The sequence below is a fragment of the Neomonachus schauinslandi genome, chromosome 2 (assembly GCF_002201575.2).
Source record: "Neomonachus schauinslandi chromosome 2, ASM220157v2, whole genome shotgun sequence".
NCBI classification, from domain to species: Eukaryota; Metazoa; Chordata; class Mammalia; order Carnivora; family Phocidae; genus Neomonachus; species Neomonachus schauinslandi.
This window is the reverse complement of record NC_058404.1, coordinates 44,839,580-44,863,610: the sequence shown is the minus strand read 5'-3', so window position 1 is coordinate 44,863,610 and position 24,031 is coordinate 44,839,580. Positions and strand designations below refer to the sequence as shown.

At 50.0% G+C, this 24,031-nt stretch overlaps 1 protein-coding gene and 1 non-coding gene across 3 annotated transcripts in view; one reads left to right on the top strand and one right to left on the bottom strand.

Moving 5' to 3' along the window:
• Positions 1-8,856: 8,856 nt before the first annotated feature.
• The window catches only part of SLC25A37 (solute carrier family 25 member 37), a 37,730-nt gene continuing 22,555 nt past the window's right edge, over positions 8,857-24,031 (bottom strand). The window contains exons 2-4 of one of the 2 annotated variants that reach the window (XM_021698844.2): positions 14,329-14,557; positions 12,264-12,320; positions 8,857-10,177 (exon numbers count right to left, since the gene is read on the bottom strand). In XM_021698844.2, coding sequence (XP_021554519.1) covers positions 9,657-10,177; positions 12,264-12,320; positions 14,329-14,557 — 807 coding nt within the window. In that variant the 3' untranslated portion in view covers positions 8,857-9,656. Of the gene's footprint in view, positions 10,178-12,263; positions 12,321-13,850; positions 13,995-14,328; positions 14,558-24,031 lie in introns of those variants that run through there. The other variant, XM_021698845.2, reaches the window with a different exon arrangement.
• Positions 20,818-20,890, top strand: TRNAR-CCU. The gene has a single exon. It is a non-coding gene; the product is annotated as a tRNA-Arg (tRNA).

Genomic DNA, 24,031 nt, shown 5'->3' with positions numbered 1-24,031 from the left:
TCACAGTTTTACTGTGGACCTAAAACTGTTCTAAAAAATCAAGTGTATGTATGTATGTGGGTGTGTGTGTGTATATATGTATATGCATGTATAATTTTAAGTTCAAACATATAGTCTCTATAATTAAAGAAAAGCCACAGAAAAACCACAGTGTGTCTTCCTATAGTCATGTACTAGCTGAAAATAAGGGCATTACTACTATCACATTCCCGAAGCTGCAGGCACTTGATACATTATGAGCTATTTTGTTTCAGGCATTGTGGGAGCCTAGAGTTCAACACAGATGAACAGTCTGCACTCAGAATTTAGATAGTCATAGAGGCCAACCAACTATTGAATTACAGTTGCACGGAGATGCAGCAGTTAAAAGCATATTAAAGAGAAGGATGTGAAATGCACTTAAATCCATCATTTTCCTATACCAATTTCCTGGATTTTTGTCTTTTATTATATAGGAAATGAGAAGAGAATAGTAGTAAAGAAAAGTGATAACGAATGATTCTTTACGGCAGGTGGGCTAAAAGGTCTGTAAAGATTCTCTTTCCAATCTCACATAAAAATCATGTAATCATACGATAATTATAGACGTAGAGAGGGGATAGAGCCTATACTATGTGAACAGAGGCTAATGCAGCTGAAGGAACTATTACAGGACATCTGGCCCACCCCTTTCATTTTGCAGATGGGGACCCTGCAGATGAGAGATTAAATGATATGCCCAAGGCCACTCAAAATTTCCCAACCAGTTAATGAGCTCCAGGACTAGAGTCCAGGCCTTTGGACATGCTGACCCACCTGCTATGTGCTCAATGGTTAAAATGGACCAGAGCAAATAAATTACTTCATTATAGCAACAAATAAAATTATCCATGTATCAGTATTCACTATAAGATAATTGTATGCTTTTCAAATCTGGTTTTTAGAAACTTGCTGAGCTTAAATCAAAAGACTTACAGAGGCCAAGGTGGACATTCAAGATAGCATCAATAAACAAAGATTTTGATTTAAGTCAAACCAACAAAAACAATCTCTTCAAAATAAGAAACTGGTTCAGATGAAGCACGACAGTAAGAATCCAAGAACATCTGCATACAAGTGCTCTTGGCAACCCTAGCTCATCGGAACACCATGAGGCTTAGAACCTCAGGTTCCGTTCTGCGTGAAGAAGGTTTTTCTACCGCAATGAATAATGGGCTCAGGGTCTGGTACCATCTTTCCACCTAGAACATTCTTTTTCCTGGCTGCTCCTCTCAGTATGATTGCCAGTACCATTAACTATGACCCTCTGTATAATTTACCCAGATTTCAGTCATGTCATGAGCTCGAGGGGAGGCAAGCAAGGGGGTCGTACACTACACTTGGCCGTCAGACCCAGGATCCTGCCTGAAGACTGTGAACTGACCATAAAGTTTCACTGTTATGGACATAAACTAAACCAGGAATAAGATCCCTGGAAATGCTAGGAAATAAGGCAAGAACCAAAGGAAGCTGTTAGCAGTTGGGTCTTACCAGCTTCTAGACTAATGTTTTTTCAGTCTTGGACCCAAGGCAGTTGAAATTTGGACATTGCCTTGAATCTTCGGGTATTTTTTTTTTTGCCTAGGACTCTCATTATTGTCCAGTGCTCCAGAAAAAGGGCATTATGGGTTTTTCATTAAAGTTTGCTCATTATTTTATTCCAAACTTTACACGGATACAATTAGGGAAAGGGAGAAAATTGCTAAAATATTTCATTCACATGGTTGCACTAAGCTCAAAATATGACTCTTGGGATATGTATCTGTCACCTGTCAAGCTAAAGGCATCCACCAAGAGGATGTTCTCATCATTCAGCAGAAAACCAGAATCTACTTCCACAAGTCCACAACCCGATGAGAGCAAAGGTTCCCAGTACTACTCTTCATTTCTTTGTTTCAAGCTACATCTTCCTTAAAGGCAGCCACCACAAGGGCCAGCGGGACAATAATGGGGAACGCAGACATGCACCTGCCTCCTTCTGTCGCTCTGGGCTTCACGAAGCTTCCATTGGGTTCTGCTTTCTCGTAAGAGCTGTCGGCCGTGAGTCCTTCACAACAGCAGAAATTCACGAGGACTCTAAAGCAATGACAGGCTTCAACAGCCATGGGTCAAAGACAAAAACATTGCCAGTATCATCTGGATTTGTATTTTTTCTTCCCACAGAGGAGTTTCAGAGAACAGTGAACATGCGCTGGGCTGTCCCTCTTAAGGTGGCACTTTGTCCTCCCAGCAGAGCCCCATTGGTTCTCCACCGGTGCCTCACCTACAGTAGAAAATGAGAGCTCATGGCCGCCATGGGTACATAAGAACATAAGCAGAGAGCTTGCTAACAAGGCCATATCAATAGAAAACCGGAATTTGAAAGTATCCTCTCGTATCCACACATTCACCAAAGAAAGCTCACAGGTTCCCCCAAATAATATTACTTTTAGGAGGCAAGGCTAGAGGAGTAAGTTTGGAAGTATTTTCAAATTGTATAGATGTATGGGGGAGTCCGAATTTTAAATATGGTGTCTGGCTGGAGACCCCTCATGAAATTTCCTCCCTTCCCACTAAACTACCAGGACAGCCCAGATGTTCTACAAATCATTCAACTTCTGGATAGATACCCAGTTTGTTTCCGGCTTTTGGCTTTCATGATCACCAATACTGTAATTCCTTCTGGGTAGATCTCTCCACCTCTGATGTCCCACAGGCATTCCAAACTCAAGGGGACTTCAGAAGTTTGCTAAATACAATTAACAATGATTGTGGCTCGTATGCAGAATGAGGGAATGTTGGCAGGGGGCACTGTGGAGAAAAGAGTGAATGAACAGCAGTTTCTGTTCTCATGGGACAAAAATCCTGGACAGATGGCAGCAAAAATGCAAAGTCAGGTAGGCTCCAGTAGCTCTAGGCCAGGTACTGATGAGAGAGAGAGAGAGATCACATTTAACATGAGAGTCAGGAAGAACTTTGCAGTGGAGTAGTATATGCTGTCTTCAGGGCACCTTAAAGATAGGACTCTGATGGGCAGAGAGGGGAGGTGGGGAGGAGGCAGGAGAGAGAGGAGGACATTCCAGTGGGAATGAAGATCCAGATAGCCAAACTATGGAAAGAGCCCAGATGTCCATCGACAGATGAATGGATAAAGAAGATGTGGTATATATACACAATGGAATATTGCTCAGCCATCAAAAAATGAAATCTTACCATTTGCAACAATGTGGATGGAACTAAAGGGTATTATGCTGAGCGAAATAAGTCAATCAGAGAAAGACAATTATCATATGATTTCACTCGTATGTGAAATTTAAGAAACAACAGAGGATCATACGGTAATGGAGGGAAAAATTAAAAAAGATGAAATCAGAGAGGGAGACAAACCATAAGAGACTCTTAACTGTAGGGAACAAACCGAGGGTTGATGGAGTGGGGCAGGGGCATGCGGTAACTGGGTGATGGGCATTAACGAGGGCACGTGATGTGATGAGCACTGGGTGTTATATACAACTGATGAATCACTAAATTCTACCTCTGAAACTAATAATATACTATATGTCAATTAATTGAATTGAAATAAAATTTTCAACAAAGATCTGGAAAGAAGGCAGCACTGCTGTTTAGGAGATGGAGACCTAGGATCTCATCCATCCATCCTGCTATCCTCTCCTATTTCCCTTTATTCCTTCACACAGGAAGCTAAATCGGGCACTGGCCTATGTAGGAGAACCTATTCTTAAGTTCAATTGGCAATGAGGAGCCCTTGAAAGTTTTGAGCAAGTGAGTGGCATGGTAGGCCTCTGGCAGCAGGGGGCAGGAGTCTCTTGGGGCTAGGGGACAAGTGTTATTAAGATCTGGGGTATCTCCAGCAGGCACCTGGACATGTGGATCTGGAGCTCAGGAGAGAAGTCGGGATGCTATATCCCACATCTGGGAATCATCTTTCCAGAGAGGCCAACTGACACTGTGAAGGCCGACCAGCACCAAAAAGGGGTGGAGAGACAGGAGGTCCAAAGGCAGAAGCTTCCCAAGCAGCCATCTCTAGGTGACCCAGAAAGGAACTGAAGCTGGTGGGGGGAGCCAGGGATGGTAGTCAAGGTGGGCAGCCTGGAGGAGGACAGGGAAATGGAAGCCAAAAGAGGGGAGCTAAGGAGGCAGCTCTAAGCCAAGAGCTCAAAGCTCTGGTGTTGTTCATGCCCAAGGAGAATCAGGACTAGATGGATGGGTGGATGTAGAGACAAGGTACCTCCTCTGCCGCCAGCTGCTATTTCTCCCAGCCAGGTCTCCCCCTTGACACCGCCCCTGCTCTCATCTTGCCCTACAGTCATGCACCGCCGAGCCCTGTCAATGCCACTGTTAGACTCTCATCAGCTGCATGCACCCTGTTCCGGCCACCCTTCCCATCCCCCTCATTATCCCTCTTCCGGGCAGTTTCATGTGGCACCAAAGCAACCATCTCCTGCCCCCGCAGTATTCCTTCTCCACTCCATCCTGTCCACTTCTGCCAGACAAAGCTTCCTAAAGTGAGCTCAGGGTGTCCTCTGCTCCAAGACCCTTAATGGCTCCCCGCTACCTACTGACTAAAGGTCCCGCTCCTCCTGATGGCAAAGCTCTGATTTGCAGCTTACCACTGGGGCACCTCCTACAAAGCTCAGCCGGTGGCAAACTGAGCTGTTCTCCCTAGTTGCACTCATTACTCCTAGGCCCACCCCTGCATTCTGCCTCAGACCAAAGACAACGCTTTACTCCCCTGTGAGCTGTACTAGCCCACCCGCACTCCCTCCCAGTGCTGGGCTCTCCCTCTTGTCCAACTCTGGGCTTGTTACATTCTTCTCTGAGATGTCTGTTCCTGAAGGCCGCTCTTGAGACAGGACTGAAGTCCCTCCCGGGAACTCAGACAGAAAGGAGAGCTCGGCCCTGCAGGAAAGGGAGCCCCTGTGCTTCATGGCTTTCCTAGGGCTGGAATCTGAGTGTGGATGTGCCGGAGAGGGTCGTCAGTGATGAAGACGGCCTCTGCCCGAGGAGGAACTGGGAGGGCCAGCACTCACTTGAAGGGACGCAGGTTGAAGACGACCAGTTTCTCTCTCCCCCTTCTCTCAGTACACATGTTCCGGACACCTGCCACGTACCAAGTCCCGGGCTGTGTGTCGGCAGTGGTGGGCTAAAAAGCTGGTAAGACAGAGCCCTGACTTGCAGCAGTTGCCTGTTTCCGTGGTATAAAGATTCCTACCATTGCTGATTTCCAGCTCACGGTCCCGAACACGGAGCCGGGACGCCACGCACACAGCCCGCTCCAGGGAGCGGGACGCAGGGCCGGCTCTGGCACACCACGGCTGGGGCCGGGGCCGGGGCCGGGAGGAAGAGGGCCAAGTCAGTCATGGTCGTGGAGTTTGGTCTAACGGATTAGGTCACTGTTTTACTTCCACGTCTTCTCTTCTATTCCCCGGGTGGGCTGTTGAAGGCCGGGCAGGGCGGAAACCGCAGCTTATACCGGGCTGTCTACCCACCCCCCACCGCCCCCCACCCCACACCAGGCACGGTGCTCTGCTCACGGGATGAACTCCAGCCTGCGGGGCAGGGAGGGTATGTATGCACTGAAAACAGGCCCTTGCATACCTGCCACCCACGCCAGAGGAGTGGAAGCCACCAGAAGCCACAGGTCAGCTTTGCGCAGCGCAGGGTCGGCCTTTGGTAAAATGACACCGCGGCGAGCTTACCTCAAGCCTTCCGCACTCTCTGATCCCTCTTCCCCACCCTTCCCGATGGCTCGTTCTCAGGCCTGGCCTCGAGTTTGACTCTCCGCCCTCACTGAGGCCTTCGGTGGTGATGCGGCAGGTAGGTTCTCTGACCTCCATGCTAAGTGAAGAGTCGAGACTTGTCCCTGGCTTTTCAAAGGGGTCTGAGACCTCCCTCCACCCCTCTCCTATCTCCAGAAAAGGTTTAATTATCTAGGAACTATGTAAGGATTCTGGTCACTCTTGGGCCTTCCATAAAGAGGGGCCCTGATTGAACCTCTGCAAAGAGCGGTGTGTGTGTGTGTGTGTGTGTGTGTGTGTGTGTGTGCGTGTGTGTGAGAGAAAGAGAGAGAGAGAGAGAGAAATAGGCACATCCCAGGTACCAGGGCTGTGCACACCATACACTCGCAGCCTGTCACACTCACACTCCCGCACTAGGAAGGAAAACTGCCACCCTCCCTGTCGTGGAGAGCAAAGCCAGAGGCGGCTCTCAGCCCTTGCCCGGGCATGATAATGTGACCGTCCCCGGGCTGCCCGACATGGGGATCTGCTTCCACCTCTGAGAGCTGACATGGCACTTTCTACCACCGTCATGGATCTGGTTCTTCATGAGCGAGGCTAGACTAGGCACCAGCCCCACGGATTAGACTCCTTCTGCCCATCCACTCTCCTCTTTTTTTCAATATTCCCACCACAGAGCCCACAACACTTCAAAGATCAAGGCTTTATTTTCTCTAGCTCCAGTGTCACAACTGTAGCAGCAAATCTGAGATATCCCCACACATAAACACACATTTGTCCCTGTTCCAAAGAGCTGGCAACAACTGGAGGCAGCCAACTGTGCTATTTGCCCCAGGCCATTAAGAAACACTTGCTCACCCTTGTACATTGTGCGTCTTACAGGTAGGAAGCAGCAGTACATTGGCATTTAACAGACACAATCATCCTTAAATAAAGTTAAATAAAACCTTATTGGCATAACAGTGTGTTGGAGATGCAGCTTTAGGGGGACTTTGGAGGACCGCGCTTGAAATAAGACATCATCATTAAAGAAAAGAAACAGAAATAGAAAACACACAGAAGGATGTAGGCCAGTAAATAGCTAGATTCAATACAAAGTTAGGAAAAAATAGTCGTGGATTGAAGCTGTATCACACCTGAGGAAAATCAATTTTCTATTCTAAAATAAAACTCTGATCTACAAGGGACTGAATCTCACATCATGGTCTGGGCGTAAGAGTTCACGCCTGTGTGCACACGCACTGTTACCGAGCACCGTACTCAAGGGGCATGCCTGACTACAGAGGTCACTCCAAACACATGAAAGACCAAGCACGTGCCATGATTATGTTAAGCTAGTCATCACCGGGGTGGGGCGAGAACATTTTCCTATTTACTTACTTCTCCATGTCAAAGTCACAGTTGACAACTGGACTGTAGTCTGCACAAAGCAACGACACAAACTTTGGAGCCCAGAGCAAGGGGGAATATCCATTCCCGCAAGATTAAGACCACTTACATTTGTTTAGTGCCTCACAACTTTCAAAACCCGCTCAGATACATGGCTCATCCAGCCTCAGGAAGGTCCAGTGGGGAAGGCAGGACAGGTGGCGTCCCCCCATTTCCCGGCCAATCCATCTGTACGGTGAGAGGAAAGTATGGGCAGACCTTCCAGCTCAGTCCACAGAGCTCTCAAACCCCCTTCCTGCCTCTCCTTCTTGCATCCCGTAAGGGTCCACTGCTGCAAAAAGGAGCTTTCCTAGAGAAGTGAACAGTTTCTTTTCTGAATACCATCAGAAACAAAATCCTGTGGTTTTTTTGCAGCAGTGTGGCACATCTTAAGAGGAGGAGAAAGAGTGGTTGGATAATTATTTTAGAATTCTCTCTAGTTTTCTTCTTTTTGCAGAATGTACCAGTAATACACAGCATGTTTTAGTAGAGGATGTAAATACTTCCCAGAGCACCAGGGTCTCTCTCCATGGGCTTTTTGCACCCCCAGGGAGGACAGAGGCTTGCTGCAACTGGTTTCCCACTGGCAGAGGGTGGGGAGAGGTTCATTCTGAAGTGGGACAGGCCAGCAGCTGAGCCCTCCCAGCCGAGGAGCAAGGTTCTGCTCATGGGGCACACACAGGAGCTTCCTGATAGGGCACCCTTCTGTCTGACCTCAAAACGACTCCCAAAGGCAGCGTGCAGGGTCCCAAGATGAAACCTGTCCCAGTGCCACCTGGAGTTCTTGGCAGGAGGAACAGCCTCCAAAGGAGCCTGGGTCTGAGCCTCAGAGGGATGCACTACATTGACCGTGGGGCAGGTCAGGGGTAAAGGGCAAAGGCCGAAGGTCAGGGCCAGGCCCACCAGATTGAACATACATGTGCTTCCTGCTCATTTTTAAAGGGCTCCAGAAGGAAACCGTGAAGCCATTTGGGCTTCCCTTGGAGATGCCTGGCAGCCAATCAAAGGGCGTGGCCAGGGGAAACAAGCTTGCATTTTCTTAGTGATAATCGGGCTCAGATGCACCATTTCAGAACACAAGACAGTTAGGCCTCGAGTTCTCAGCTGATGCAGATAAGTGAGGCTGACGATAGCTCTGGAGAGACATCCTGACTTGTGCACAAGGGTCCGGGTCTCACTTCAGCGGCTGGGCTCGGCCTGAGGGCCTGGCCTCTGTCACTGCAAGGTGAGAGGCTCCGTGCCAGGTGAACTAATGGTGGACAGAGGGATGGACACATGCCATAGACATACTTGCTATGCTTTTTAAAAATCCCTGAAACCGCCCAGGGAAACAGATTTAGTCAACACACAAGAATATCTGAAGTGCCAGAGTTAAAGGCTGAAGCAGAAATAAGTTCTAGGGAGAATTTATCCTAATTGCCCGCTCAACAAGTAACAAAACCTTGGCATTTCAAGAGCTGCTGCGTGCTGGCCCAGGGAGGCAGACATCCGCATCCCTCACAAGGAGGAAGGGAATGGTGTCAGCAGGAATAAGACTAGTCATCCCAATCCTGCTGGCGGCCGCTGTCCTCCAATGTGACCGATCCTGCCACCATTAGGTGTGCATGTGTATGTGCCTACAGCAAGAGAAAATGCCCCAGGACCGATCTTTGGTCCTGGAATTTTCAGTAAAGACAAAAGGAAAAGGCACACGCAGGTGACTGACTGAATAAAAGGAGAAAAAAGGTAGCTAGGAGTAATGTATCACTATTTTGATTTTGTTTGCAACGTAAATTCAAAATATAAACTTTATTATTTTACATTCAAGTGAAACTTCCATCTGGGGGCTCCACACAATCTTAGGCCACATTCGTAATTTATCACTTTGGTGCCTTTTCACTTAACCCAATGGAAGAATTCAGCCCTCTATCTTTTTAAAAAGAAAAAAAAAAAAACTTGACATTCCCAGCTGTACCACTTATGTGCACACACGCACTGGCGTGTGCACGTGCACGCACGCACACACACACACACACACACAGAAACTTCTACATAGAAAAATAAAGGATAAACATTATCCATCTATTTTGTACTGTGTACTAGAACTTTTATATACAGAATTTTCTTTTTTTCTTTAATGCTTTCAGTCACTGCACATTTTCTCCCCTCCCTTGTGAGCTGCGATCGTAGGGCAGGAGATGGCTACAGGGAGGCAGAAAAGCTACATTCCTGTCAGGGGAGGGATGGCAAAAGCCATCCCTCGCTCCCCGTCCAAAGTCTTCCCCCACCTATCACCTCGGACGTCCCTGTGGACGGCCTTCCGGTCAGCGGCTGTCCCATTGTCCCCACTCTCTGAGGCGTCAGGGAGCAGAGGGCCCACCCTGCCAACACCCCGCCAACATAACCTCAGTGTGAGGACAAGGGAATGGAAGCAGGCAGGAAAAGCCTTTTTAAAATAAAAGATTCTGGAATCACTGCCCACAGCCTGTTCCTTTAGTACGGAGCTCGATTCTCCAGCTTGTGTTTGGTGAGAAAGTACTTGAAGAACTCATAGACAGACCAGGAAATGGCTGTGGAGGGCATCTGGTAGATGACACGGGCCTGCATGCCTTTGAAATAGCCGGGTAGGCCATTGAGCTGGTACACCATCCTGAAGGCATTGGCCATGCCCGACAGCCGGCCGCTGATGTTGGCCAGGTTGAGGGCCATGTTCTCCTGAGTGTTGAGGAGGGTCTTACAGACATCCAGTGGAGTGGTGGCGGCTGCGGCGAGGGCCCCGGCCAGCCCGCCCGAGATGATGTGGGACTGTGGGTTGTAGCCCCGGTGAGGGTTGACCTGCTCCTGCAGGAACTCGTAGGTGATGAAGTGGATGGACTGGAAGGGAATGTTCATGGTCAGCTGTGTGGTGTAGCTCCGGTAGAAGGCCCCCAAGCCCTCGGTCCTCCAAACCGTCCAGACGCAGCGGAGGGCTGACCGGTGCGGCGAGTCGTACATCTGCATGCGCTGCTTCACAACTGTGGTCAGGGCCACCAGCAGTCGGTGGGTGGATGGTTGGGTTTGGCCCCACCCCGGGTCGGAGTGAAATGGGCAGCCAAGCCATAAAGAGAAACAAGCAAGTTTAGACACACTGGTAACAGGTCCCAGAGAGCTAGCACACACGCAGCCCCAGCCTGAGAATCCAGAGCCGCCAGCTGTGGGCTCTCCCGTTTACAGATGTGGCCCCAGGACCCGGTGCTCAGTTTCTCCTGCCTGCAGCCCGCACAAGGGGGTCCCTGAACCAGGCAGCCACTTCAGACTAGATTCAGTGATCTGATCCCCCATATCCCGGAGGCCTCCAGCATCGCACCTGCGGCAAAACTAAATCCCGCCCCCCCATCTCTCTGCCCTCCACCGTCCCAGCTACATGTGTGTCCCATCTTTTATTCTCTGTATGTGGTCTGTACACAGCATTTTTAGCTTCTGTATGTCACAGCGCTCTTGGAAGAAACACTGGAATTATGTGAGCCCAAATTCTGTGACAAACCCCAAGGGAGGGATACCTGGGGTTAAAATACAGACCCTGGCTTAAAATACAGAAGTAACTGCTGGTTCAAAGGCTATGAGGCAACTGGGGGCCTCAGGCTTGAGTCATAATAGTCCCCCATGCACTGCCAAATGAACACATGCAGTGTGCTTTGCTTTACTTTTAGAGAAATGAAGTCCTTAAATCAACGTCAAACAGAAGAGAGGGAGCTGAACCTCACTTGTTTCTCTTTGAAAAGTAGAAACAAAATTCTTGCCTGGTTGACATGGGCTAATTAACTGGTCACTGACCAGGTCCCTGGATACACTGCCTTAAACACGCAAAAACAAAGCCCACCTCTCCCAGTCTGACCCATCAAGTTCCTGAAGGTCAGAACAAGCCCCCTGTCTGCGAGGGGCTGGGAGGCAGCTGAGAGCAAGAAAGAAATGTTCACCTTAAAAGACAAGAACAGACAAACTCATAACAAAAGACTTGAAATGTTGACGTTTTACCTCTCATTTTCGCTTCTGGCAAGGGACCAGTTTTTAGCTGGGGAGAAAGGTGGAGAGAGCCCTACATGTCACACCGAGAATAACCCAGCTGCGAGGATGCCCGGTACCAGGCCCCAAAGCTCCTCGCTGGGCGGACCTGAGTCGGCTAAGGACGCACGTCTGCACGGCTGACAACTGTTTTCCAGTGCTCCCCAAATTCAAAATAATAATTTAAAAAAAAAAGGTAACGTGGGAGGGGCTGGCTAAGGCAAGATGGCCAAAGGTTAAATCACAAGTAGAGTGAGGCGCACATGGGCATTCCTAACACTCTCCTCTCCACATCTGCGCACGTTTGAGATGGTCCATAATGATTTCAGATCTCTTTTAAAAAGCAAATTGAACCTAAGCCCTAATGAATGGCCTTTGACGGCTTCCCCCTAAATCTGTCTGGGATTGATAAAGGTTAACAAAGGCCTGTGCGTGTGAGTGTGTCCCCTGTGTGCACAGGTACACGTACACACAGCTTTTACGGGAGTGCCAAAGACCACTCAGGAAGCTTGTTAAAACAGACTCCCTGTCTCTACCCCCCAGAGGCTCCCATTTAGCTCCGAATTAGCATTCCTAACATGCTCCCAGGAGATGCTGATGCTGCTGGTCCGAGGATCACAGTCCCACTCTCTGTTCAAGAGAACAGGAACAGGGGCGCCTGGGTGGCTCAGTTGGTTAAGCGACTGCCTTCGGCTCAGGTCATGATCCTGGAGTCCCGGGATCGAGTCCCGCATCGGGCTCCCTGTTCGGCAGGGAGTCTGCTTCTCCCTCTGACCCTCCCGACCCTCCCCCCTCATGTGCTCTCTCTCTCAAATAAATAAATAAAATCTTAAAAAAAAAAAAAAAAAAAAGAGAACAGGAACACCATAAGCTCATTTAAATGCTCAGCCCCTTTTTGAGGCCTTTGCTGATGTGGTAAAGAATTCTGCTTATTCTGACTGGGGGCCGGAAGTGCCCTTGCCCAACCTTCGGTCTCCCCACCGCCCGGCCGCCCCCCACTGTTTTTCCTGCCCCTTCGCACATCCCCTCCTGCCATTCCCTGGGACCATGAAGCATTACCTTCTGCTGGATTCATTACCGCATCGTGGAGCAGGGTGGCCATACTCCCAGCTATCCCTGCAAAACAAACTCCAGAAAATTACCCTCTGAGACTGGGAGTTCTGAGGAAGTTCCTGGAACGTAAAATCAGATGGAACCCTGCACAGAGCTTTCTAAGAAGCAAAATCTATGCCCAGCTGCTCCCAGGTGAGCACTGACTCTTCAAAACGTAAAGTGATGATTGAATTGTTGAGCAAAATGAGGACGGTAACATAGGCGCCATTGGCCACATTTTCATCCTGCAGATGTGTAGTCAATGCTGGGAAAGGTCAGACCTGCTGACGGCTGATGGTACCCAGAAACCACACTTCATGGCTCTTCCCAGTGGAAAACTGTCCAGATTTTAATTCTCTCCTGTCCCTCACCTTTGTCTACAGACTAACTTACTCTGTCCTTGAGCTGGGGCAAGCAAAGGGGATGATATTATATATACAGCTAAGAGGGGAGAAAAAGAAAAGAAGTTTTAAAAGAAATATCCTTAATAAAATCCAGGCATTTTCAAGAAAACAGGCAGGAGAAGCAGACGTCAGGAAGCTCTGCATATGGCAGATTTCCAGGGTTGGTTTGCAAAGCGATGACTCGTCTCGGAGATGGCAGACCCCATCTTGAGGCTCTCACCTGGCCTGGCTTCAAGAACCAGGAACTTCTGAAGTCTACTTAAGGCCTGGAATTTTGCTTTTGGCTTTGGGTTTCCTCCCTAGGCAGGTGACACTGCCCAGCAATTAAGATTAGCCCCAGAAGGTGGGAGGAATGAGCAATACCAGGATAATGCTTCAGAAATGCATATAAACCCCCTTTCCCCCTCCACACACACTTACGATTACCACCAGAAAGGTCAAAATGCAGCCACAGCATACATCGTCGCGAAGCAGTAACGGCACTGGGCAGAACTGTGTTCCGTCCAACCCCCTCCAAGGGTTCAGTGACCAAGGGACTAAACCATTACACAAGGCAGTTTCAGCAAGAGGCAACCCCGAGGCCACGGACTCAGGGGACAGCATCAGAGTGTGACCGTTGGGGACTGTCTTGATAAATGCAACCAGGGGCCCATTTAAAAAAAAAAAAGAAAGAAATGTCTGCACACCAGCCAGGTAGTTATTATTACCAGGGTTTGCTGGTGGAAGGGTTGCTTTTGGGTTCTCTCGGCACAAAAAGAAGGGGGAAAAGCTGTCGATGGTCACTCTCCCTCTTCCGTGTTGAAAAATTAGTTTTGTTAAAATAAGGACACCTTATTCCATGTCCAAACAAAAACCAACAAAAGCAAAACCCAAAGGAGATGGGAAGGAGCCACCACTGAGCCCACTGAGCCCACTGAGCCCACTGCGCTGGGCGGGTAGGAGCCGCCTGCCCCCCCGCCCACCCACGCCCCCTCCCGCCACTCTCCCTCAAAGCAACAAAGGAAAACTATTCCAGCCCTTGCTCGCTGAGAGAGGCGACCGAGACCAACGGAAGAGAATGGGGGCGAAACCCCCGGATCCCCAGAGGCTTAAGGTGGGAAAGGTGGCCTGCGCTGCAGCAAATCCTTTGTCAGCCATAAAACTTCTTGACCTTTTAAAGCTTAGTTAGATCTTGACGTTGCAGAGACCTGTTGAACCAGTTTTTAAATAGTCTCAAAGAAGCTGTCCAGATAACTTTTTTTTTTTGAATCCAGCATTGAAAAGTTTTGTTTCTATTCAGGGTTTGTTTTTTTTTTTTTTTTTTCTAGATCTGATCATTAATTGCTTTTCAATGTCTTAAAAAAAAAAAAATGAAAAACCCACGCAACAATGCAAACTGAAACACCTCTGTCACCGACTTCCCCCAGGCTTTAGAAAGCAGAGGGGAACAGAAAAGCGTGTGTGTGTGTGTGTGTGTGTGTGTGTGCGTGTGTTTGGGTGTGTGTGCACACACGACTAGAGTTCTTTATTCGTAAGCAAGCGCGGCAGAGATGAGGCGTCAGGCTGCTGGGTCACAGGGAGGAGAACCCTGGGGAAGGGTCTGTTGAAGGAGAAAGCTCTCTAACTCCAGACAAACGCTTTCAAAATACCGTTGGCTAGGTGGCTGTTTCCTTGGTGGTGGAAAACGGCATTTAAAGTCCTTTTCATGTTTTCATAGCAGGCAAAATACATGGCGTGGGCCGGCCCTGCACCCATCATCATCACGTTGAGGCCTCGCAGGGGCCTCCAGAAGCCTTCAGTCCGAATGATTTTCTTAAGGGCTCCGTAGACACTTGTGTACTGCGCTTTGGGATCTGGATTCAAACTCTGCATTCGTGTCTGGGGGCGGGGGCAAGAAAACAGAAACGGTGGAAGTTAACAAGGATAGTAAAGAGGAAAAAAAGACCCAGGGAGACAGTGAGAGCAAACTGTCCATTTTCAGTTTCACGGGATTTCCCGGTGAGGAAAACACTGATTCCCTCCTTCCTGGAGTACTCCCCGCCTCACATACGCACATTGGCAAGGCTTCCATTGTGGCCAGCAGGGGGGGAGGATGGTTGGGGGCAGGATATGATATAGGAACATGTACCCACATGCTGTGTGAGCCCTGAGGAATCCCTTAACCTCTCTGGACCTCAGGACCCCCCCAATTAAAAAAACAGGATGGTCACAAACCCTTAATAAACTCAGAGGCCTAGTCAACTGGAAGTATTCTTATCCTGTGGTTGCCCCTCTCGTCCTAAAGTCTGTGTCCTCACGTATCTGAGACCTCCATGTTCTGAATGCTCCTCTTCAGCCCCCACCAGGAATCTTCCAGGCGTCCTCAGACCTCATCCCACAGCTCCTCTATATGCATTTTACATTTTGTCTTCAGAAGTTAGCAGTTAAACATAAATGGTCCTGTTCTTAATTTCTTCCTGTGTGGAGCCTTGCCTCCTTGAGGCAGAAGCTCAACTTTCCCCATCTGTTATCCCTGTCAGATGACCAGAGCACTTAAGTGGGTATACAGTTAATCTCGGCGTCAACGGAGCAAGACCATGGTACCCACGATGGCTCCAACTATAGCCAAACACTAGTCTAGATGTTGCTATGGAGGTATTTCTGAGATGAGATTAACATTTAAATCATTAAATTAGACCCTGAGTGAAACAGATTACTCTGTGTGGTATGGTGGGTCCACACACACACACACTCTCTCTCTCTCTCCCTCTCTCTCTCTCCTGGCTTGGTCTCTCTGGAGAACCCTGACTGGTACAGGAGATAATATCTGCCAGGTGAAAGACCCACCCTGGCTCAGTCCTGCAAAAGCAACAAGCATGCGCTCCTCCACTCCCCTCAACACACGCAGGCTAGAGGGGAGGGTCTCCAGCCGTGAGCAGGGATACCCTTTTACCACCAAACAAAATCATACCCAAAGCTAATATATAAAATGGAAGAAGAATTCCTCTAATTGAGAATGGAGGGAGGGCCCTGGGCTCTCTTCTCACTCTGAGGCAGACACCCCCACACACACACGCCGCCCCCCCTCCCCAGCAACCAGCAACTCCAGGGCTCAGAGGAACAGTGTGAAACCAATGATCTAAACTAACACTCATATGTGGAATTTAAGAAACAAATGAACAAAGAAAAAAAGAGACAAACAACAAACAAGACTTTTTTTTTTTAAGATTTTATTTATTTATTTGACAGAGAGAGACACAGCGAGAGAGGGAACACAGCAGGGGGAGTGGGAGAGGGAGAAGCAGGCCTCCCGCGGATCAGGGAGCCCGATGCGAGGCTCGATCCCAGGACCCTGGGATCATGACCTGAGCCGAAAGCAGACGCTCAACGACTGAGCCACCCAGGCATCCCAAAACAAGACTCTTTACAGAGAACAAACTGGTGTTTGCCAGAGGGGAGGTGGTGGGGGATGGGTGAATTAGGTGATGGGGATTAAGAGTCCACTTACTGTGACAAGCACTGGGTGATGTATGAAAGTCTTGAATCACTATGTTCTACTCCCGAAACTAATATAACACTGCATGTTAACAACACTTGAGTTTTAAAAAAATAAATTTTTAAAATTAATGGTCATTTTCAGATGTCACCAGCTAGTAAAAACCACAAAGAAAATGGGCACATCACTGGCAACTTGTCATTTTGCCATGAAAGGGCATAAAACAGTAACAACATGAGCAACAATCACCATTGCCCTCCATTACGACCATTTTCTATGAAAGGACATTTTTAATGCCAAAAAAAAAAAGCAAAGACTATCTCTGATTTTAAAGCTTTTCTTTAAATTAAATTTAGCTTTATTAAAAACTCCCTACTTGGGGCACCTGCGTGGCTCAGTCGGTTAAGCATCTTGACTCGATTTCGGCTCAGGTCATGATCTCAGGGTTATGAGATCGAGCCCCGCCTGGGCTCCGTGCTGGGCATGGAGCCAGCTTGTCCCTCTCCCTCTGCCCCTCCCCCACTCTCTCAAAAAAACCACAACAAAACAACTCACCACTTTACCCCTTGTTTTCTGGTGAAAATGCCCCCTGGCCCAGCCCGAGGCAGCTGCCCCACATCTGGGCCCACATTCCAGGGAATGCCAGGTGGGAATGGATGGGGTCAGTGTCCCTGTGCCTTTTGTTGAACTATTTTCTATTCTAACATGTTTCCAAAAGTATTCGAGGTGGCTTCATAATGGAGGATACATTATAAGCAAACAAGAGCAAGGGAAGGAGAAGGAGGGAATTTGTCAACCTAGAGGGCACCTGACGCTGCTCGGTGGGTGCTCCTGGCCAGAGTGAACCAAGTATGGGAGTGCAAAGTGTCCACTCTGGAAGAGGCACATCCGCTTCCTCAGGACTGCTGAGGCTACCCAGGGCACTGAATCCTCAACAACACTTGAAATCGCTCACATTTTACAGCAAAGAAAGCTCCGTAGTCCCCCTGACCCCCCGCCCCGGCTTTTCCCTATAATTGCCCCTGATGAGAAGCAGGGGCACCAGGCAGGAGGCGGCACAGAGCAAAGAGGGATGGAACCCAGATCCCATCACTTAGGCTGTGACTCTGGGCTAGATGGCTACCCCCTCCCTGCTTTCGTTTCCTCCTGTGACAGAATGGTTGAGAAAATTAAATGTCTATGACCATCGTTACTGTTAATGACAATAAAGGATGTGGTTCTAGTTATCTAGCCCTGCAGAGGTCTAAGCTCCATGGGGGCGGGGGGCTACATCTGTCTTATTTACAGTATATCTACGACGCCTATTACGGTGTCTAACTCACACGGGGGCAGGGCGGGGCCCAGTAAATATTTGCTGAACGAGTGAACAAACAAATGCATGCAACTTAGGGTACCAACGGGGGTGATGCGGTACTACGTCTCTTATTGCATTCTCCCCCTAAAATATGAGTAGCTTTCCTGGAATTACCTGTTCCTCCCACCACCCCTTCCCTATTGATAAAAAAAAAAGAAGTCCCAATTTTGCTGCATTTCTCAAGCCCAGGGGTGATCTGCTGAGCCACATGCAGAGCTGAGGCAGCCTGTCCTGGGACCTGTTGGTAATGGGTGGCTCCTGCCAGTCCTGTGCCCAGGGGAGAGCCCCTGGGGATGGACTGGAGAAGCTTCCTGCCTTCTCTACCCTCCACTTGGCCCCAGTTTCTGGCGTTGGGCCAGACCAGCCTGTGGTGAAGGCCTCCCTTGGGTCTCAGTGGGTAGAAACAAAGGAGCCCCTTACAAGCAGTGTGAGAAGACACATAGGACCTGGAACGAGGAGCTGAGAGGCTGGATTCTGGACCTGACTCCAGCTCCAACAGGGCCAGTGGCCTTGGCTATGGCATCTCATTTCTCTGGTCCTCAGCGTCCTCAACTGGAAAATGAAGGAGAGGACTGGAACCGTGGCTGGTTAACAGAATCATGGGGAAATGTTTAACAATGTACCTCTGAGCACCACTCCAACACATGTTGTTTCTAAACTCTTTTTTTTTTTTTAATTCCCCAGATGATTCTGATCATCACTCAGTTTGGAGAACCCCTAAAAAAAGGGCCCTCTCGGCCTTAGCACTTTCTAGTAACATTCTGCATCCAGCCTTGGCAGAAAGGGGGGGGCACTGGGTTAAGTGAGGAGGGGGTGGTTGGGGAGGCGGTGTGCAGAGAAGGGGGCCAAGGCAGGAAGCTTTAGAGCCGGCCAGTCCAACCTTGTAGGTCTGAATTCCAATGCTGGGACCTTGAGCAGGTTCCTCAATGTTGCGCCGTGGAATAATCCCCCCGCAGCGAGCTCCCAGAGAGCTGTCGGCAGTCGGAGTGAGTTGACCGTGGGAAAGGCCTGGCTGAAGCTGGGAGGCAACGATGACCACCTCTTCTCCTACCCACCCCCTTTCTATAGTGTCAGGAAGGTTCTCCCTGACAAAGCCGCTCACATTGGCCAGCTCTCAGACTTACATGGGAAATTTGGGATTGATTTCTCACCTCTCTCTTTTTAAATTAGGGGTGAGGCAGCTGGAGTAAATTTTACTGAACCAAAATGCCCCACCCCCTGTGGACAAGAAAAGGACAATTGGGTATCTCTCTGTCCCGAGGAGGGGGGGCGGCAGAGGTCTGCTCAAAGGAGGCCACATTTAATGACACAGGGTTGGGACAGAGGCAAGCGGCCCCTGAGCACAGAGGAGGACTCAGTCGAGGCTCCTCTGAGCCCACCGCGGCCAAGCTCGGGGCCAGAGCCCCTTTAGTGCGACCTTCATTTCTTCAACCTGCCCACAGGGAGCACCCACCCTCAATCAGGCACCAGGATGCAGAAGGGAGAATCATTGGGGAAATAAACAACAAGGAACGTGGGAGATAAGGGGAGAAGGACACAGACCCTCTGCGTGCCCCAGGGGAGAGGGGGGTGGCCAATCTGCACCAGCATGGTCGCGGGAGGGGCTGAGAGAAGCCGAGGTGGCCGCGAGGTGGCCGCGTAGTGGCCGGAGGAGTGGCCAGAGCCACCGGTGGAGACCCCTCAGTTTAGCCTCTTTCTTTTTCAGTGACTCTACTTGCAGAAGGTACAACTCAGGACCAGGCATTTTTTAGTGACCTGTGGACCAAAGAAGAATTTAGGGTTGAGTGGAAACCACCCAAGCGTCCTGTCCCTCGATGGATGAATGAATAAACAAAGAGGGATCCATACGGACAACGGAATCTTATTTGGCCTTAAAAAGGAATGACATTCGGGCACAGGCTATAGCTTGGGGGAACCCAGAGGACCTGATGCTGAGTGAAATAAGCCAGCCAGCCAGCCACACGCACACAAATACTGTTTGATTCCACGTAACATGAGGTACCTGGAGTTGCCAAAACCATAGAAACAGAAAGTAGAATGGTGGTTGCCAGCGGCTGGGGGAGGGGAACGGGGTTGTTTCCCGGACCCTGAGTTTCACTTTTGTAAGACGTACAGTTCCGTGAATGTACTTAATGCCACCGAACTGGGCGCTGAAACATGGCTAGGATGGCAAGTTCGATGTTACGTACATTTTACCACAATGTTTTTTTAAAAGCCCAGGTGTGAGGGTAAACAGAAGGAAAAAGACAGCAGAGAAAGGGCAGAGATTAAAAAGCACAACCAAAACCAACCAAAAAGACGGAGACAGAGAATTTCACAAACCGCCTTTCCTGTCCTGGGTTTCAGTTCCTGCTCAGGCCTAGCTGCACTGCATGCCCGCCCTTTCTTTATAATAAATTCCCATTCTCCGCCTTTTAATTCTCCACTCTTGGAAATTCAGAATGCACATTAGCATATTAAAGGCTCTGGGAAGTCCTTCAGGAAAGCGCTGGTGAATTTTGTTTAACAAGGCACTTGTTACTGTTTGTCTTGGGCGACAGAAACCCTGTCTCGCGGAATAACCAGTTCCACCTTGCTGAACACACTTTGAGAAAACAGCTGTAGCCGGCATGGGCCCTGGACGCAGGACTGGACGCAGGAAGCTCAGGGAGCAGCTCGGGGTGTCAGGAGGAACCCCCGGGGGCAGCCCAGGCACAGTGTGGCTGGCAGGAGCCGGAAGACAGGCCTGAGAAGCAGCACGGCCGGGAAGCAGCATGAGCCTCTGGGCGGGTTACCCAAGCACTCTGGCCCAGAAATCAGGAGACCTGGGTCTCAGGCCTGGTTCTGCCACTCCCTGTGTGACTGAGCAAGTCTCCTCCAGCTCTAGAAGGGTGATTCTATAGGAGGGCTCCCCGCCAATGATACAAACTCTCCCAGCAAGGCCAGAATGGAGTGAAGGGCAAACTTTCCCCTAAGAAGACAAATCAGGATGAGCCTACCTTGTCGTCTTGTTCTCTTCTTGAGGGTGGATGGAGAGTGGAAAATGTGTCCTCTGCCTCAGGTGAGCTCGCAGGATCATAGGACAGGAGCTGCAAGGGCCCTGGGCAGAGGGCACACATAGCTCGGCAACCGCCTTTTCAGTCAGGAAACTGGTGCCCAGCAAAAAAAGCTAAGGGATCAAGCCAAGCCTGGCGGGGAGACCTCTGACCTCCCTGCGTATCCTGCCCAGCCCAAGGACCTGCAGCATCATGGGGTCACTGTCCTCCCACCTGACCCAGATTCCATGTCCTCCTTTCTCACTATTTCCAGAAAACGAAGAACAAGCGGGGTGTCTGGCTGGCTCAGTTGGTAGAGTATGTGACTCCTGATCTCAGGGTCATGAGTTCAAGCCCCACACTGGACACAGAGTTTACTTTAAAAATAAATAAGTAAAGAAAGAACAAATAATAATATGAAAAACTTCCTGTGTCAAAAATACATGCACTATCAGGACCAGGAGAAGATAAGGCGAAATCTACCCATTCATCCACTCAAAAGCATTTGCCATGCTCCTACTTTGAGGCAGGTGCAATGGGGAGACAGGGCAGGAATGGGTGTATGCGGGGCTCCCGGGTCATGGTGTGAACAAACATCACAGCGTAACAGGTGGGCACAACACGCACCCACTGAGGGACCAGGGCTGGGCCCCAAAAAGCTACCAAGGAGTCTCTGCTGTTCCAGACTTGCTCCCAGGCATCCACAGAGTGCTAGGAAAATGCCAAACCATATCAGTGTCTGCCGCCCAGTGTCCCTTGCAGAATTAGCAGTCAAATCGATAAGTTTAATTCTATCCCGTCTGCCAACTGGCACTGACAGTCAGTAAATGGAACCACAGCCTAAGCCAGGCCGCAGGTCCCAACCCCAGGCCCCTCCCGATTTTCCAAGCCCACAGCCAGCCACCCACGGGCGCACAGCCTCCTTCAGCCCTGTGCCCGAAGCTCTCCCACTTGCACCCACAGCCCATCCATGGCACTGTGTGTCCCCGGCACTGGGGTCTGCCAGTGACACTCCAGCTCCCATCCACCACCACCCGGCGCAGACAGCGTCAAGCGAGGAGCCTGTTCCCATGCAGGCCTCGCTGGCTGAGACATGGGCGCGCAGATCCCTGCAGGCGGCCGGGAGAGAGGCTTTTTTGGCACTGCGCTTTGTGAGGAAAGAACTGTCTTCTGGAATGAAGCTACAGACCTCATCAAGGGCTTAGAAAGTACTATCCTCGCCTTCCAGGATCCTTAGGAGGCACGCACAGCAGAGAAGAAACCCAAACCACATCAAGGAGAACCACGCACACACAGTAAAGCCTACAGCTCTCTTGAGTTCAGCACTGCCAGGGTTCCAACTCAGAATCTGCGTCCCAACCTGGAACCTCGTCCTTACTATGTATGATACAGAAGATGGATGATCACACCCTGCCCTTTGAAAACACTTGCAGAAATCATCAAAATCGAGGCATGAGGAAAAGGCCTGGCGTCAGCCCCCCACCTGCCCCCCCACACACATTAACCAGTAACAGAGCACCGCAGGAAATGCTTTAAGGAGAACCACACTGTTCACGGCAAGCGGAGGCATACTGAAGTTTATTCTCAAGTTCAAAATTCCCAATCATGTCTTCTTAAATCTCCCAAGTTGGCAAAAGTATAGACATAAAGAGAATGTTACTCTGTCTCTCTTTTTTTAATCAAAAGGAAAATTTGATCCTCTTCAAGTTTAGGAACCAACAAGAGAAAAAGGACCCCTTAAAAGAAGTCCTTGCCTCTCCCTCCACCACCCCCAAATCAAGGGGGGCACGAGGTAGGGGAACGAAGCATGTGGTGGCGTGGTGCGTGGGGAGCGCCGCGCACATACATTCTGAAAGCCCCCCTATTTTAGAGCAGGCAGAGGGGCCGGTTCACTGCACCGTCAGTGGGAAGAGCTGCACCAAGACAAAACAGAGAGATGAGAGCTGGTGGGAACACACTTCCAGCTAAACCGTGTCGGCACTGATTTCCCTGCCTCACCTAGCAGAAGGGCCAGACTCCCCTCCGTTCCCCGTCACCTGGATGCTCAAGGGAGGATGGGAGGGAGTGGGCTCCCACACGCGGGAGCAAACCAGCAAGGCCACTCTGTCTCTCCACTCACGTCCCACAGGAGGCCTGATTTTCATGTGAACAGACCAGCCACACTCCAACGTTCCCAGCTACCCGCTGCCTCTAAAATGTGGGCCTGTGAAGCGTTTGCGCCATCTCTCACTCATCCTCTCCAGACGGAGTCCCAAAACCTCCGGGCCCATTAGCGGTGTGCTTCAGGGCACTACTGTTTCTAAAGGATAGAATGCCTAAGCATTCAGTAGAAAATACAAACCCCACCAAGACAACCAAAACCCTGTCTCGGCCTCCCAGGGGAGAAGCCACGGCCCCAAACACAACTTCTCCTGGGAACAGGCCATAGCGTGAGGAGTCAGAAAGACCCCAGATCACATCCAACCCAGAAAGGGTGGCGGAATAGGGGCCACTTGAGCTGTCCCTCGAAGGAGGAACAGTATTATAATTGGTAAGAAATGGAGCTGTCTTTACGATTCCTTCCATCCAATTTGATTTTTGACTTTGTGCGCGTGTTACTTTGATTGAAAAAAAAAAAGGCCAACCGGGCAGGGAGAGGAAGTGAACGATTCTGCCAAGGGGGAATGTGAATGTGCAGGTGGGTCTGGGAACCAGAGGAAGGTATGGCTGAAGGGTATGCTTCAGGGGAAATGCAGAGGTAAGGTACAGATGGAGAGGTAATCCTGGGCTCAGGAGGGTGGCTGAGCATTAGATAATCAATAAATGCTTGCTGAGAGAAAGGCAGGTTGAGGCTGGACTATGGGAGGCTCTGAACAGCTTGCTCAGGCATTTGGAATTTACTTTATATTCCAGTGTTTTCCATGGTTACGTACTGCACATGACGGTAGCTATGAGGAGCCACACGGTAACCAACACGGATGGGGCCTCCAGCGTCTGGGAGGAGGGTTCAGGCCCAGGCAACAGAAGCCCTCCCTGCCGGGTCTCGTTACAGGCTGGCCACGCTCTGCTCTCTCCGCAGCTGTGGCCCCAAGCAAGGCCACTGTGCCACCACCCCACACCCACGGGTAGCCGCTCACCGCCCTGCTATGGCTCAAAGCACTGTCCCACAGCCCTTTATCCTAGGAGCTAAGCCTGGTCACTCCTCCCCTTCTCTAGAAGATTCTCCAGCAGATGGAGACAGGGATGAAAGAATCCGTGCCTGGCTCCAACCCAATGTACCCAGGACATACTTCTATAGAACATCCAGTCGTGGTCGGACCAAAGGATTAAGTTATTGCTGCCCTACAGGTGGGAAAGTTCCCAAGGTTCCAGGTAACAGGGCTTGGAGTGCACGGATGGGATTGGTGACCCCACCGGAAGATGGGAAGTGAGGCTGGAGGGGAAGCCTGAACCACCAGTCACACTATCCACCTCGTCTGGCTCTAGCAAGGGTCCCGCATTCTAGTCCCACATCTGGTATTAAGGACTGT